Consider the following 15,129-nt stretch of genomic DNA (forward strand, 5'->3'; position numbering starts at 1 on the left):
GGTGAAATAGTAAATGAGATCGATTGCTTGATATCTCTTTGTATTGCTTCATTATTGGTATATATCCTGCGACTTTGCTGAATTCATGTATCAGCTCTAGCAGTTTTTTGGTGGAGTCTTTCGGGTTTTCCATGTAGAGATACTTTCATGTCATCTGTGAACAATGAAAGTTTGACTTCTTCTTTTCCAATCTGGATGCCTTTTTTGTTTTGCTGTCTCATTGCTGAGGCTAGGACTTCCAACACTATGTTGAAAAACAGTGGTGAGAATGGACATCCCTGTCATGTTCCTGATCTTAGGGGGAAAGCTCTCAGTTTTTCCCCATTGTGAATGATATTAACTGTGGGCCTTTCATGTATGGCTTTTATGATATTAGGATATGTTGCTTCATATCCCGGCTTTCTTGAGGGTTTTTATCAATAAAAGACGCTATATTTTGTCAAATGCTTTTTCTGTATCTATTGACAGCTTCATGTGGGTCTTCTCTTTTCCTTTTTTTTAATGTTTGTTTATTTATTTATTTATTTATTTATTTATTTATTTATTTATTGAGAGAGCATGAACACACATGCTCAAGCAAGGGAGGCCCAGAGAGAGAGAGAGAGAGAGAGAGAGAGAGAATCCCAAGCAGGCTCCACTCTGTCCGCCCAGATTCTCATGCAGAGCTTGATTCCATGAACCACAAGATCATGACTTGAGCCCAAATCAAGAGTAGGATGCTTGGGGCACCTGGGTGGCTCAGTTGGTTGAGCCTCCGACTTTGGATCAGGACATGTTCTCATGGTTTGTGGCTTCAAGCCCTGTGTTGGGCTCCATTCTGACAGTGTGGAACCTGCTTGGGATTCTCTTTCTCCCTCTCTCTCTGCCCTTTCCCTGATCACACTCTCTCAAAAATAAATAAACATTAAAAAAAAAAAAGAGTAGGATGCTGAACCTACTAAGCCACTCGGGTGTCCATTAAATGTAAATTAATGGAAAATATACCATGGCAGGCTTAGTATTATTAAGATATCAGTTATTTCCATATTGATCTATAGGTTTATTACAATTACAGTCAAAATCCAAGCAAATATTTATTTGGAAATTGACAAGGTGATTCCAAAATTTATTGCGGAAATGCAAAGGACTTAGATTAGCTAAAACAACTTAGAAAAGGAAAAATAAAGGTGGAGGATTTGCACTACATCATTAAAAACATCATCATAACAGTGTGGTCTTGGTTTTAGGTAGTCATAAAATCAATGAAAGAGAATATTGAGCCCAGAAATAGAGCACCACATATAGGCTATTTATTTTTGACAAAGGTGCCATAGTAAATTCAGTAGGGGAAAGAACTGTCTTTTGAACAAAATTTTGTAAAAACAACTAGGTATCTATATGAAAAGAGGAAGCCAGTCCTTATCTCATAACACACAAAAACAAGTCAAAATGAATCACAGACCTAAATGTAAAAGCTAAAATTATATGGGTGCCTAGCTGGCTCATTTGGGAGAGCATGTGATTCTTGATCTCAGGATCATGAGTTTGAGCCCCCCATTGCGTATAGAGTTTACTTAAATATAAACTTTAAAAAAAAGCTAAAATTTAAAAAACGACAAAGGAAACATAGAGAATCCTCATGACACTGAGACAGACAAGAATTTCTTAGGAAACAAAATGCCCAAACCATAAAGAAAGAAAACAAAACAAACATGACTTGGATATCATTTAAAATCTAAAAGTTCTGCTCTTTGAAAGATACTTCAGGGGCCCCTGAGTGGCTCAGTTGGCCAAGCGACCGACTCTTGATTTCAGCTCAGGTCTAATATTCCCACCAGCGATGTATGAGAGCTCTGGTTGCTCTATATCCTCACCTGTATTTAGTGGTGTTAGTTTTTGTTTGTTTGTTTGTTTTTGTTTTTTTTAATTTTAGCCACTGCAGTGAGTGTGTGGTGGTATCTTGTGAGCTTAATTTGTAATGAGATTGAGTCATGCATCAGGCTCCCTGCAGGGCATGGAGCCTGCTGAAGATTTTCTCTCTCCCTCTCTCTCTGTCTCACCCCTGCTCATACTCTCTCTCTCTCCCCAATTTTTAAAAAATATAAATAAAGGGCCTGTTTCAGATTCTGTGTCTCCCTCTCTCTCTGACCCTCCCCCATTCATGCTCTGTCTCTCTCTGTCTCAAAAATAAATAAACATTAAAAAATAAATAAATAAAAAAAAATATAAATAAAGATACTTCAAAGAAAATGAAAAAGCAAGCCACGGACTGGGAAAAAGTATTTGCCAAACATATATTTTGACAAAGGATTTGCATTTAGTATATATACAAAAAATCTTATAAGTCAGTAAGACAATCTAACTTAAAAATGGACAAAAGATTTGAACAGAAACATCACAAAAGAAGATAATGAATGGCCAGTAAGCACTGTATTATATTATATTATATTATATTATATTATATTATATTATATTATATTATATTATATTATTTATTTCTGAGAGATAGATGGGCTGCGAGATGGGGAGAGGCAGAGAGAGAGGGATACCCAAAATCCAAAGCAGGCTCCAGGCTCTGAGCTGTCAACACAGATCCTGACGCGGGGCTCGAAACCATGAACTGTGAGACCATGACCTGAGCTGAAGTCGGAAGCTTAACTGACTGAGCCACCCAGGCACCCCAGTACCATATTATTCATTCAGTATTAATTATCAGAGGATACAAATTAAGCTCACAAGATACCATCACACACCCTCTGCAGTGGCTAAAATTAAAAACAAAAAAACCCCACAAAAAAACCTAACACTACCAAATATAGGTGAGGATGTGAAGCAACCAGAGCTCTCATACATTGCTGATGGGAATGTCAAATGGTGCAAACATTTTCAAAAAAGTTCTGGCTATTTCTTCAAAGTTTAATATTCATTTACCATGCAATCTAGAAATTCAACTCCTGGGTATTTATGCATCAATAAAGTTGATTTTTTTTTCAGTTCTAAGAAAGGCTGACAACATCAAGTATTGTAGGATATGGAACAACCAGAACTATAAAGTGCTTGTAACCACTTTAGACAATGGCTGTCAATTTCTTATAAAGTTATTACCTGCTTCTAGAGATTTATTCCAAGAGTAGTGTCAGCATATACCTACACAAAGACTCAGACACAAATGCTCATGATAGCCTTATTTTTTTAAGGTTTACTTAAAAAATTTTTTTTAATGTTTATTCATTTTTGAGAGAGAGAGAGAGAGAGAGAGAGAGAGAGAGAGAGAGAGAATCCCAAGCAGGTTCCACACCATCAGCACAGAGCTGGATGCAGGGCTTGATCCCAGGAACTGTGAGATCATCATCTGAGCTGAAATCAAGAGTCAGATGCTTAACTGACTGAGTCACCCAGACACCCTGATAGCCTTATTCTTAATAGCCCTAAACTGGAATCCAAAATTCCAACAATAGGCACTTGGATTAAAAAAAAAATAGTGGTATATCCTTATAGTGGACTAGTACTTAGCAATAAAAAGGGACAAGCTACAATGTACACAACCTGAACAACTTTCAAATATTTTTGCTGAGCAAAAGAAGCCAGATGCAAGAGTGCATACTGTGTCATTCAACTGAATGAAACTCTGGTAAAAACAAAACTAATCTATGGTAACACAAAACCGATCAGTGATTGCCTGGGAGTAGAGGTAGGAGTTGAGTATTGACTACAAAGAGGCATAGGGAATTTTTTTCAGGTGAATGGGTGTTCTATATCTTTATTGTGATGGTGGTTATACCAGTGTATACATTTATTGAAACTCACTGAGCTGTACATGCATAGATATTATTGTATATAAACTGTGCCTCAATAATTTATTTTAAAACATTTGGAAGCCACGGTTCTAGTGGGTATAGGGGAGATAATCGTTAGGATTACAATAGTCTGTTAAGTGATGCCAATGAACAGAAGCAAATATATGTTGCTAATTGTGAGAAATAAGGGCGATGATTCATTTTCAGAAATACCAAATAAAAGCAGTGCTGTCTAGTTAACAATAGGTTTACAACCTGTTGGGAAATATGTATGGACATACTGATCAATTAATCGACGTTATTGATTGAGTCCCAAACCCTTAGACACTTCACTTCCTAGTTCTTCTTCCGCTCTCAGTTTCTCATGCTAGGAGATTTGCTTGCTCGAAGATAAATTGCTGTAACTGCCCCAAGTGTACCTATCCATCTGACACCAGCTCTTGCAAGAACATTGATTAAAGCCTCACTTCACTGTGCTCAGAGTCTCGGCCTCCTTCCTTTGATTAGGTCGATGGGCCTATTTCTAACACTAATGAAATCAGATAAAATTCAAACAAAATTTAAAAAGAAATAGTAATATATGAACATAGTTATAAAATAAATAGTACAGAAGGGCTTATAATGAAAATGAATATCCCCCTGCCTCATCCTTGACCAGCCTCAGCACTTTTCCCCAGAGGCATGCACTTTTAATATTTTCATTTCCCACCCCCTTTTTCCTCAATGAACTAGAGAGTAAACTGGTAGATAGGATCAGTTCATGAAATGCGCTTGTGATGTAAACCAGAAGGGCCAATAACTTACACAGATGCTCCTCATCTCTGCATTGCATCAGTAGCCTCTCTGATTTGTATGAGAGACTTCCACATTCTGGAGTTCTCGAATTCCCCAGAGTGCGAATTGTTTATAGCTTGAAAGCCACCTGATGGCTAAACCCTGAATGTTCTAAATAAAAGCTTTGTAATGGAAACAAATTCTAATGAAAACATTCCTCAGGAAGAGCCAAAACTGCAAGTTCCAGGAATGAGGGAGATCAGGGAAAAGTCTCTCTTCATTATTGTGTAACTTGTTGAGATGCCATCCATAGTTTGCTTTTTAAGAAGCCATTGAAATAGCAAACTTTGGATAGAGTCAAGAAAACTCTTCCTCAGCCCTTCTTTATGAGAAGACAAAGGTACATAAAAGAAGTAAAATATAAATGAGAAGATTACATGTGTGAGTAGCTCATATTCATACTTGCCTCTAAAATATTGAACACTGCACTGTGGCTGTGAGGCTCACTTACTTCAATGTTCAACATAGAAGGCTTTATTTCTGCATTCATTAGCGAACATTTTGGAGTACGTTTTTGGAGCCAGCCACTGAACTGGCTTTATCTCTTTTAACAGAGATAAAAAGACACATGGGGCACTTGTGTGGCTCAGTCAGTTAAGCGTCAGACTTTGGCTCAAGTCATGAGCTTGCAATTGGTGAGTTCGGGCCACGCATCAGGCTCTGTGCTGACAGCCCAGAGCCTGGAAACTGCTTCGGATTCTGTGTCTTCCTCTCTCTCTCTCTCTGCTCCACTCGTGCTCTGTCTCTCTCTTTCTCAAAACTAAATAATCATAAAAAAAGAGAAAAGACACAGTCCCTAGTCTCAAAGAACAAAGTCTAGTGGGAGACATGTACAAATATTATGATGGAAATAATCGTTATGTTCAAGGTGTACCAGTACATTGGTGGTGGGGATGGGAGTAGGGGAGACAGAAGAGCCTTGGAGTGGAGATAGCACTCGCCCTGGAACTGAGATGTGTGACAACAGGCTTCTTAAGAGTTAGGGGAAATATGCATTTTGGATAAGAGAACTAAAAGGAATTCACTATTGCAGAGAGGAAAACACATAGGGTATGATGGTGACAGGTAAGGCTGGGAAACAGGGTCTGTGTATCTGTTAAGTTTTTTTGCTCTTAAGCAAAAAACTGGACTTGGCTAATGTGAACAAAAAGAGAATTTATTGGAAAGATCCGTGGCTCACAGAATTGACGGGAAAGCGGGCAAAACAGGGTTGGAAATAAGATCAAGAGCAGCTGCGGAACTCTGGGCAGCAGGAACCACTCAACTGTCTGAGTGAATGAGTGCCAATACATTTTTTCCCCTTCCCTGCATAATTTGACTCAGGATTCAAAATCCTGAGAGAGAATATTTTTTTTTTTTTTTAAATTTTTTTTTCAATGTTTTTTATTTATTTTTGGGACAGAGAGAGACAGAGCATGAACGGGGAAGGGGCAGAGAGAGAGGGAGACACACAGAATTGGAAACAGGCTCCAGGCTCCGAGCCATCAGCCCAGAGCCTGACGCGGGGCTCGAACTCACAGACCGCGAGATCGTGACCTGGCTGAAGTCGGACGCTTAACCGACTGCGCCACCCAGGCGCCCCGAGAGAGAATATAATTGACTATATCATACACCCACCCATTTACGTTACCTAGATTTATTGTCCCAATCAACATTGCCAACACTGGGGAAAAGGTAATTCTCAAAAGAAATCTTTAAAAAAATTTTCTTTTAATATTTATTTATTTTTGAGCGAGAGAGACAGACAGAGTGCAAATGGCGGGGGTGGGGGGGCAGAGAGAGTGAGACACTGAATCAGAAGCAGGCTCTAGGCTCTGAGCTGTCAGCACAGAGCCCAACGCGGAGCTGGAATTCACAGAGTGAGATCATGACCTGAGCCGAGGTCGGAAGCTTAACCAACTGAGCCACCCAGGCACCCCAGTTCCCAAAAGAAATCTTAAGTGCACTGCCAAAGAAAGGGGGAATTGAGGATATATGTTGTTGAATTTAGGTTTTATCCTGTAGAAAACCATTTTATCCCATAGAAAATGGGTTTTATGCCATAGAAAATAGGTTTTATCACATAGAAAACCACTGAGGAATTATGAACAAGAAACTAAATGATCAGGAAAGTAGATTTTAGAACATCCTGGTTTAAATTGGAGGATTGACTGTCACTCTTTTTTTTTTTTTTTTTTTTTTAAATATTTTTTTTTCAACATTTTTAATTTATTTTTGGGACAGAGAGAGACAGAGCATGAACGGGGGAGGGGCAGAGAGAGAGGGAGACACAGAATCAGAAACAGGCTCCAGGCTCCGAGCCATCAGCCCAGAGCCTGACGCGGGGCTCGAACTCACAGACCGCGAGATCGTGACCTGGCTGAAGTCGGACGCTTAACCGACTGCGCCACCCAGGCGCCCCTTGACTGTCACTCTTTATTTCTCTCTTGTACCTCTCCTCAGACGTAAGCAATCCCAGTCTGAATATTTCAAATAAATGTAATCATACACATTGTGGTATTTTGTGACTGGCTTCTTTCATTTAGCGTAATATTTCTAAGGGTCATATATGTTTGTATCATATAGATGTACTATTTATTTATTTATTTATTTATTTATTTATTTATAAAGTAAGCTCTAGGCCCAACGTGGGGCTTGAACTTACCACCCCAAGATCAAGAAGTGCATGATGTACTGACTGAATCAATCAGGTGTCCTGTACCATGTTTTATTTATCCAATCATCAGTTGATGGACATATGGGTTGTTTTTACATTTTGGCTATTATGAATAATGCTACTATGAACATTTGTATGTAAGTTTTCATATGGACAGTTTTCATTTCTGATAGGTATGTATACCTAAGGAGTGGAATTGCTAGATCATATGCTAAGTATATTTTTAAGTTTTTTTTTTTTTTTTTTTTTAATTTTTTTTTTTTCAATGTTTTTTATTTATTTTTGGGACAGAGAGAGACAGAGCATGAACAGGGGAGGTGCAGAGAGAGGGAGACACAGAATCGGAAACAGGCTCCAGGCTCCGAGCCATCAGCCCAGAGCCTGACGCGGGGCTCAAACTCACGGACCGCGAGATCGTGACCTGGCTGAAGTCGGACGCTTAACCGACTGCGCCACCCAGGCGCCCCTATTTTTAAGTTTTTAAGGAACTTCCAGAGTGTTTTTCAAAGTACACCGTTAGCCTCAAATTATTTTAAACATTTCTTTCACTAATATTTTAGATGTATAATTGCTTTTAGAAGATATGCATTTTATAAAAGATTTAATTTTTTTTTTTTAACGTTTATTGATTTTTGAGACAGAGAGAGACAGAGCATGAACAGGGGAGGGGCAGAGAGAGGGAGACACAGAATCTGAAACAGGCTCCAGGCTCCGAGCTGTCAGCACAGGGCCCCACGCGGGGCTCGAACTCACAGGACCGCGAGATCATGACCTGAGTGAAGTCGGACGCTTAACCGACTGAGCCACCCAGGCGCCCCTAAAAGATTTAATTTTTAAGGAACTTCTACACCCATTGTGGGGCTCGAATTTATAACCCCTGGATCAAGAGTCACAGGCTCTTCCGACTGAGCCAGCCAGATGCCCTAGGAGATACGCATTTTTATAGCATAGTAAAATAAGGTGAACATTCTTTTTTTTTTTTTTCAACGTTTTTTATTCATTTTGGGACAGAGAGAGACAGAGCATGAACGGGGGAGGGGCAGAGAGAGAGGGAGACACAGAATTGGAAACAGGCTCCAGGCTCCGAGCTGTCAGCACAGAGCCCGACGCGGGGCTCGAACTCACGGACCGCGAGATCGTGACCTGGCTGAAGTCGGCCGCTTAACTGACTGCGCCACCCAGGCGCCCCAAGGTGAACATTCTTGTAGCAACAACCTACGTCATGCAAGAGAACTTTGTTAGACATCTCAGAAGATGCCCAACATGCGGCAACTCAATCACAGTCCCTAGCTTCTCTCCAAAAGTAAGGGCCATCCTGATAATTATATTACATCTGTGTCTTTTCCACATAAAGAATTCGGGTTCCTAAGGGCATGAGGGTTGTTAGAATTAGACTACCCTATAACTACTCATTTGCTTTATCAACTTTACACAGGCAGAGGTTTCATAATAGTAATACTAGCACCACTACCACCACCAAATTGTGATTACTAAAATCAAAGAACATTTTTCTGCATGTATTCTCCCTATTCTTTCTGATAGTGGCATTATATCTACATTTTCTAATCATTTAGCTGTTACATACTATAATCTAACTCTTTCACTTTCCTTTGGTCTTAGTTCTGTAAGAAACCATATAATTAATGTTTACTACCAGCTCTTGTGTCCATGACTCTCTAGTCATTTTGATTGTCTGAAGCTCCTCTAGTAGATTCACTAACAGGGGCTCATGGAAGCAAACTTCCCTGAGTTCGTACATGATGTAATCAATTTATCTGCCCTTTATATTTACAGCTCAGTTTTCCTGGATATAAAGTCCTTGATTCTTATTTTCTTTCTCCTAGTATCTTAATTATGTTATTCCATTTTCTTCTGCCACACCATGTTGCTATTAAAATCTAGGTATACTAATCTAATGCTATTTCTAATTTTATGTCACGAGGTCTTCTTGCCTGGATGCCTAAAGGAATTTTTTTCTCTTTATTTAAAGCTAAATAATTTTACTTGATTATATGTTGATATTGGTTATCCTGGATGACCATTTTGAGATACACAGTGTGCTATTTTTTTTAAGATTTTATTTTTTTATTTTAACGTAATCTCCTCTCCCAATGTGGGGCTTGAACTCATGACCCTGAGATCAAGAGTTGCATGCTCCACTGACTGAGCCAGTCAGGCTCCCCTACAGCATGCTTTTTTTTTTTTTTTTAGTTTAGTTTTTTTTTTTTTTTTTTTTTTTTTTTAAGTAGGCTTCAAGCCCAGGGTGGAGCCCACAGCATGCTTTTTATATATGCAGTTTTAGCTTATTTGTTTTTTAAATTTCAGGAGTGCTTTCTTGAATTATATTTTTAGTATTTATTCTCTTCCCTTGCTTTGTTTTTATTCTTTAAAGGCTTCTATTTTCTCGGGGCACCTAGATGGCTCAGTCAGTTAAGCATCTGACTCTTGGTTTCCACTCAGGTCCTGATCTCATGGTTGTGGGATGGATGGAGCCCCACATCTGTGCTGTCAGCACAGAGACTGCTTAGGATTCCCTCTCTTCCTCTCTCTTTGCCCCTCCACTGTGTGTGCATGTGCATGCACACTCTCTCAAAAATAAATAAACTTCAAAAAAGGCTTCTATTTTCCATGTGTTGGATATTCTTTGCCTGTCTTCGGTATTTGTCATTTTCTCTCAAATCCTTATATTTTCTTCATTTCTTTTTTATTGAAAGACTGTTCCTCCTTTTCACCCTCTTTTTCTTAATACATCACTTGTGTTTATCTGCTTATGTGTTACTTCTACTTTAGTCTTTATTTTTAAAATGATTTATTAAATTGTATTTTTAATTCTTGGGTTCTGTCACCTCATTTCTGAATATTTCTAATTCTTATGTTCTTTATTATCTTGGATAATACTTTCAATGCCTTTTAGCTTGTTATGCAATAGCACTTTTGAGTGTTGATCTGTTTTTGAGTATGTCTCATTGGCATGATTTCATTCAGAGATTATTCTGCTTTTCATTCTCTTTTTTCCTTATAATAAACTTGTATGGGATTTGAGTGGCATGCTTTTTTTTTGCCTATATTTATGTGAAAGTAATTTTCTTAACATTTTGGTAGGATGCTTGATTCATTTTGTTTTTTAACTTCACAGAGCTCCCTGTTTTCTTGTTTTTGTGTAATGTTAAAACTATTTTGATTTGCTTTCTGAGATTTCCTGGCTCTATTTTCCTGCCCCACTTTTATCTTGACTCCTGTTTTCCCTGTTGACTCTAGCAGTTTCTTTTTTTTTTTTTATTTTTTTTTTCAACGTTTTTTATTTATTTTTGGACAGAGAGAGACACAGCATGAACGGGGGAGGGGCAGAGAGAGAGGGAGACACAGAATCGGAAACAGGCTCCAGGCTCCGAGCCATCAGCCCAGAGCCTGACGCGGGGCTCGAACTCACGGACCGCGAGATCGTGACCTGGCTGAAGTCGGACGCTTAACCGACTGCGCCACCCAGGCGCCCCAACTCTAGCAGTTTCTACTCAGTGTAGGATGCTGTCCTGGAAGGGAGCCATGGTTGCTTATTTTCTGGAGTATAGGGTCTAGGCTGTTCCAGCCAATATAGACCTTCATATTGTGGGACCCTTACACTCATTTGCTATTGGATTGGGCAAAACCCTCCTGGTTTCAGCCATTTTTCTCAAATTGCCCCTTACTTTTTTTCCTTTTTGAGAGAGAGAGAGAGGGACAGAGAGAGAGAAGGAAAGGGAAAAAGAGAATCTTAAGCAGGCTCCACATCCAGAGCAGATTTCAACACTGGCTCGATCCCACAACCATGAGATCATGACCTGAGCTGAAATCAAGAGTTGGATGCTTAACTGACCTAGTCACTCAGGTGCCCCAAGGCCCTTACTTTCTAATGAATAATATTGGCTATTTTAGGGGTTTCTTTTTAGGTCTGTCAGATGTCCCATTGTTCCTTTTTTTTTTTTTTTTTTTTACATGGATCCCAATAGCTCTTGGTGGTTTGTCCTCACCTGCTTGTACAGTTTACAGATACTTTATCACCAAGTTTTGTTGTAAAAATTGCTCAAGGGTTTGAGATTTTGATATTTAATTATTCTGTTTTTTCTGTGGGAATTTAAAAACTGTGCCACCACAACCACTGCTGCCACCTTCCCAGAATCTTGGTATATGCTTCTGTTTTCACTGAAAATTCTAATATTGTGGCTTCCTTCATGGGTGCACTCTCTCTCAAATCACTCGCTCTCAGGTTAAGTCAGTTGTCATGTCAGTAGAACACTCAGGCAGCCCTTTAGAGAGGTCAACCTGGGAAAAAAAACTTAGAACTCCGGCCAATAACCTATGGGGGACTGTGTCTTGCCACCAACCACATGAGTAACCTTGGAAGTACATCCTCCCCAGTCAGGCCTTGAGATAACTGCAGCCCCAGTCAACAGTTTGACTAAAACCTCAGGAGAAACTCTGAGCCATAGCTACTCAGCCAAATGGATCCTGGTTTCCTGATCCTCAGAAATTGTAAAATAATAAATGTTTGCTGTTTTAAGCTGCTAAGTTTTGGGGTAATTTGTAATCCAATAAGGGATAACAAATATATTTGTGAACAGATGATTCCACTTTGTGGGCCTAGATGTCTCGATGAATTCAGTGATGTTTTTCTAACATCTTACTTTTTAAAAGTTTGTTTATTTGTTTTTGAGAGAGAGAATGTGAGTGTGAAAGAGAGCAGAGCAGGGGTAGAGAGACAGGGAGAGAGAGAATCCCAGGCAGGCTCTGCTCATACTGCAGAGCCCAATGTGGGGCTCAAACTCATGAACGGTGAGATCATGACCTAAGCTGAAACCGGGAGTAAGACACGTACCTAACTGAGCCACCTAGGCACCCCTTCTAACATCTTATTATAGACAATTACAAACATACAGATGAGTCAAAAGATTTTACGGTAAATACCCATAGACCTACCACCTAGAGTCTATCAACATTTTTTTGTGTCTTTTAATGACATCATATAGAACTCGTAGAGCAGATATTCCATTTATAATTGTTCAAATATTTACAGAATTATGGATTCCAAGTTTGCCATTTTTCTTTTTAAAGCCTTTTTTCTGTTTTTACTTTATTTTTGAGAGAGAGACAAAGTGTGAGCAGGGGAGGGGCAGAGAGACAGGGAGACACAGAATCTGAAGCAGCCTCCAGGCTCTGAGCTGTCAGCACAGAGTCCAACACGGGGCTCAAACTCACAAACTGTGAGATCATGACCTGAGCCGAAGTCGGACGCTTAACGAATTGAGCCACCCAGGCACCCCCAAGTTTGCCACTTTTCAAGGCAAACTGTTCCCCTTTTTAGATGGTTCTGTTTATTTAAATGTTTTTCCTTATTTTGAGTTGAAATTCACTTCACTGAATTTTTCATCTGTTTATCCTCCCATGGTACAATGGGGAATAAATCCTTTCCTTTTTCCAAGTGGTAGCTCTTTGTTCCTCCAACCTAGGTGTAGTAGAGCATTCTTGCTGTTGATAATCTCTGGACCGCCTCTTAATCCACTGTTAACTTCCCCTCTCCTCCATCAGCTGTGTAATTAATTTCCTGTGTTAAATTTCCTCTGTTTCAAATACTTAGGGTGTTTTCTGTTTACCAGTTAATCCTCACTGATATAGGGTTATACCACATAATTTTCGAGATATGTCATAAGAGGGTACCTGTAGTGCTTGCCACAAGCATGTGTGATTTCTCCCAGAGACAGGAAATGGTATCGTATGGATATATGTTGTATTATCTGTGCCCTGCCAGCCATGTCATGACTGAGGATATAAAGACACCTTATTTTCAGAGATGCAGTTGGAATTAAATGAGGAAAGCTTGAAATGATGATATTTTAGAAAATGGTTTATTAATGAGTTCTAACTGTTGGAAAGGAAGTGGTCTTGGGGTGATATCCTGTAAATGAGATTAAAAGAAACTTGATAACCAGAGAGGAATTACGAAGTGAAAGTCAGGTAGATGACTGAAAAGCTGAATGTACATTGAAAATCTCCCATCAGTAAGAAGAAAAAAGGGCCCAATCATGATGGAAGGTACACACTAGTAATGTCCTATGACTCCTTGTTCATATTTAAAGAACAACGGGGAAATCAAAGCATCATCCATTAGTAGCGCTTCTTATCATGTGACATCAGTTAAGTATAAAATTGTAATTTTCGGGGGTGCCTGGGTGGCTCAGTTCGTTAAGCATCCTACTTTGACTAAGGTCATGATTTTACAGTTCATGGGTTCCATGAACCCGTGTTGGGCTCTGTGCTGTCAGCTCAGAGCTTGGAGCCTGCTTCACATTGTGTGTCTCCCTCTCTCTCTGCCTCTTCCCCATTCACACTCTGTCTCTCTCTGTCTCTCAAAAATGAATACACAGTAAAAAAGTTAAAAAAATAAAAGTTGTAATTTTTCTAAAATCTTAACAATATATCATTTTAATTTTCATTCATCTCTATACTACAGGTGCTGAATGAATAAGATGAATCATGGAAGAATGAGGAAGAAATACATGAATTTCAAAATGTGTTTCTGGGAATTACCATCATGCAACTATGATCTCAAACACTACATAAAATAGTGGAATAAATATTTTAAAAGAAAAATATGTAGCCTCTAAAGGATGAAGGAATTCTGACTAATCAACAGTGAGGAATTATAAATAGCGGACCTTGCCAGATTGATGTGAGTGGTTTTCTGGGGGGTTTTTGGATTATGAATTCCAGGAATAAGAGAAGAGAAGTGTTAGATATTCTAGATTAGGCTATCAGTAAAGCATTTTGATCTAGCATCTTGTGAAATCTCAATTACGAAATTAACTTATAGTGATTTCCAGGTGAGAGGGGTAACTGGAAAATTTCAAAGAAGACTTAGAGGAACAAATGAGCAATGACAGGGAATTTTTAAAAACTTTTTTGTTGTGAAATATACATAGAAGTTTACATAATGAAAACTCACCATTTAAAGAAAAACCTAAAATGAACACCCAGTTCGAGAACTAGAACATTTTCAGTACCATAGAATCTTACCTTGTATTCCTTTTCTATCACAATGCCCTCTACATACCCACCTCCAGAGGTAACCATTATCCTGACCTTTATGGCAAACACGTTCTTGCTTTTCTTTACAGGCTCACTGTCCGACTATGAATTCCCTAATAGGCACGTAGCTTTGCCTGGTTTTGAACTTTATATGCATAGAATCATAAAGTATATGTTCTTTTGTATTGGCCTCTTTTCGTGCAATATTATTCTGTTGTTATATGTTGTCCGTGGCCATGTCTCATTAGTTTTCACTGCTGTACGGTATTTCATTTTTAATGTATACCACAATTTATCTATTGTTGTGTCTGGAGGGAACGACAGGAATTTCTATGGGTGAAAAGATGATTTCTCAAGTCAGTGTTTTTCAGAGTCTGTCTCAGACCTGCCAGCATCACAACCACTGTGTGCTGATTTATAATCCAGATTCTGGGGGTCCTCTCAAGCCCTTCTGAATCAGTCTCTGGAGCGGGGCTCAAGGAATCTGCCCTTGAAAAGCTAAAGTGAGCCCCCTGTAGCAATTTGCTCCACAAAACTAGCATTGTGTGAAGTTTCAACCCACTACCACAAATAGACTTGTGACTTTGTTCTCAGATACCAGTGTTCAGTAAATTTAGGGTGAATCCTGAGAATATATATAGTTAAAAGGTAGGTGCAAATCCTGCAAACGCAGGGTATACTTGGACATACCAAGTTGTCCAGTGTGACCGGCAATGAGAATTTTTTTCCCCCAGCAATTTATGAAAATATTCATGGAACCCTCTCATTTATTCTATATTTGACCAGTCTATTATTTATTTACTC

The 15,129-nt window shown here is 39.1% G+C and overlaps 1 protein-coding gene across 1 annotated transcript in view; it reads left to right on the forward strand.

Moving 5' to 3' along the window:
- Positions 1-14,515, forward strand: part of EXD1 (exonuclease 3'-5' domain containing 1) — a 64,888-nt gene extending 50,373 nt beyond the window's left edge. The window contains exon 11 of the mRNA XM_058738142.1: positions 13,751-14,515. Coding sequence (XP_058594125.1) covers positions 13,751-13,765 — 15 coding nt within the window. The 3' untranslated portion in view covers positions 13,766-14,515. The remainder of the gene's footprint in view (positions 1-13,750) is intronic.
- The last annotated feature ends 614 nt before the right edge of the window (positions 14,516-15,129 follow it).

This window comes from Neofelis nebulosa, chromosome 7 (assembly GCF_028018385.1).
Source record: "Neofelis nebulosa isolate mNeoNeb1 chromosome 7, mNeoNeb1.pri, whole genome shotgun sequence".
NCBI lineage: Eukaryota > Metazoa > Chordata > Mammalia > Carnivora > Felidae > Neofelis > Neofelis nebulosa.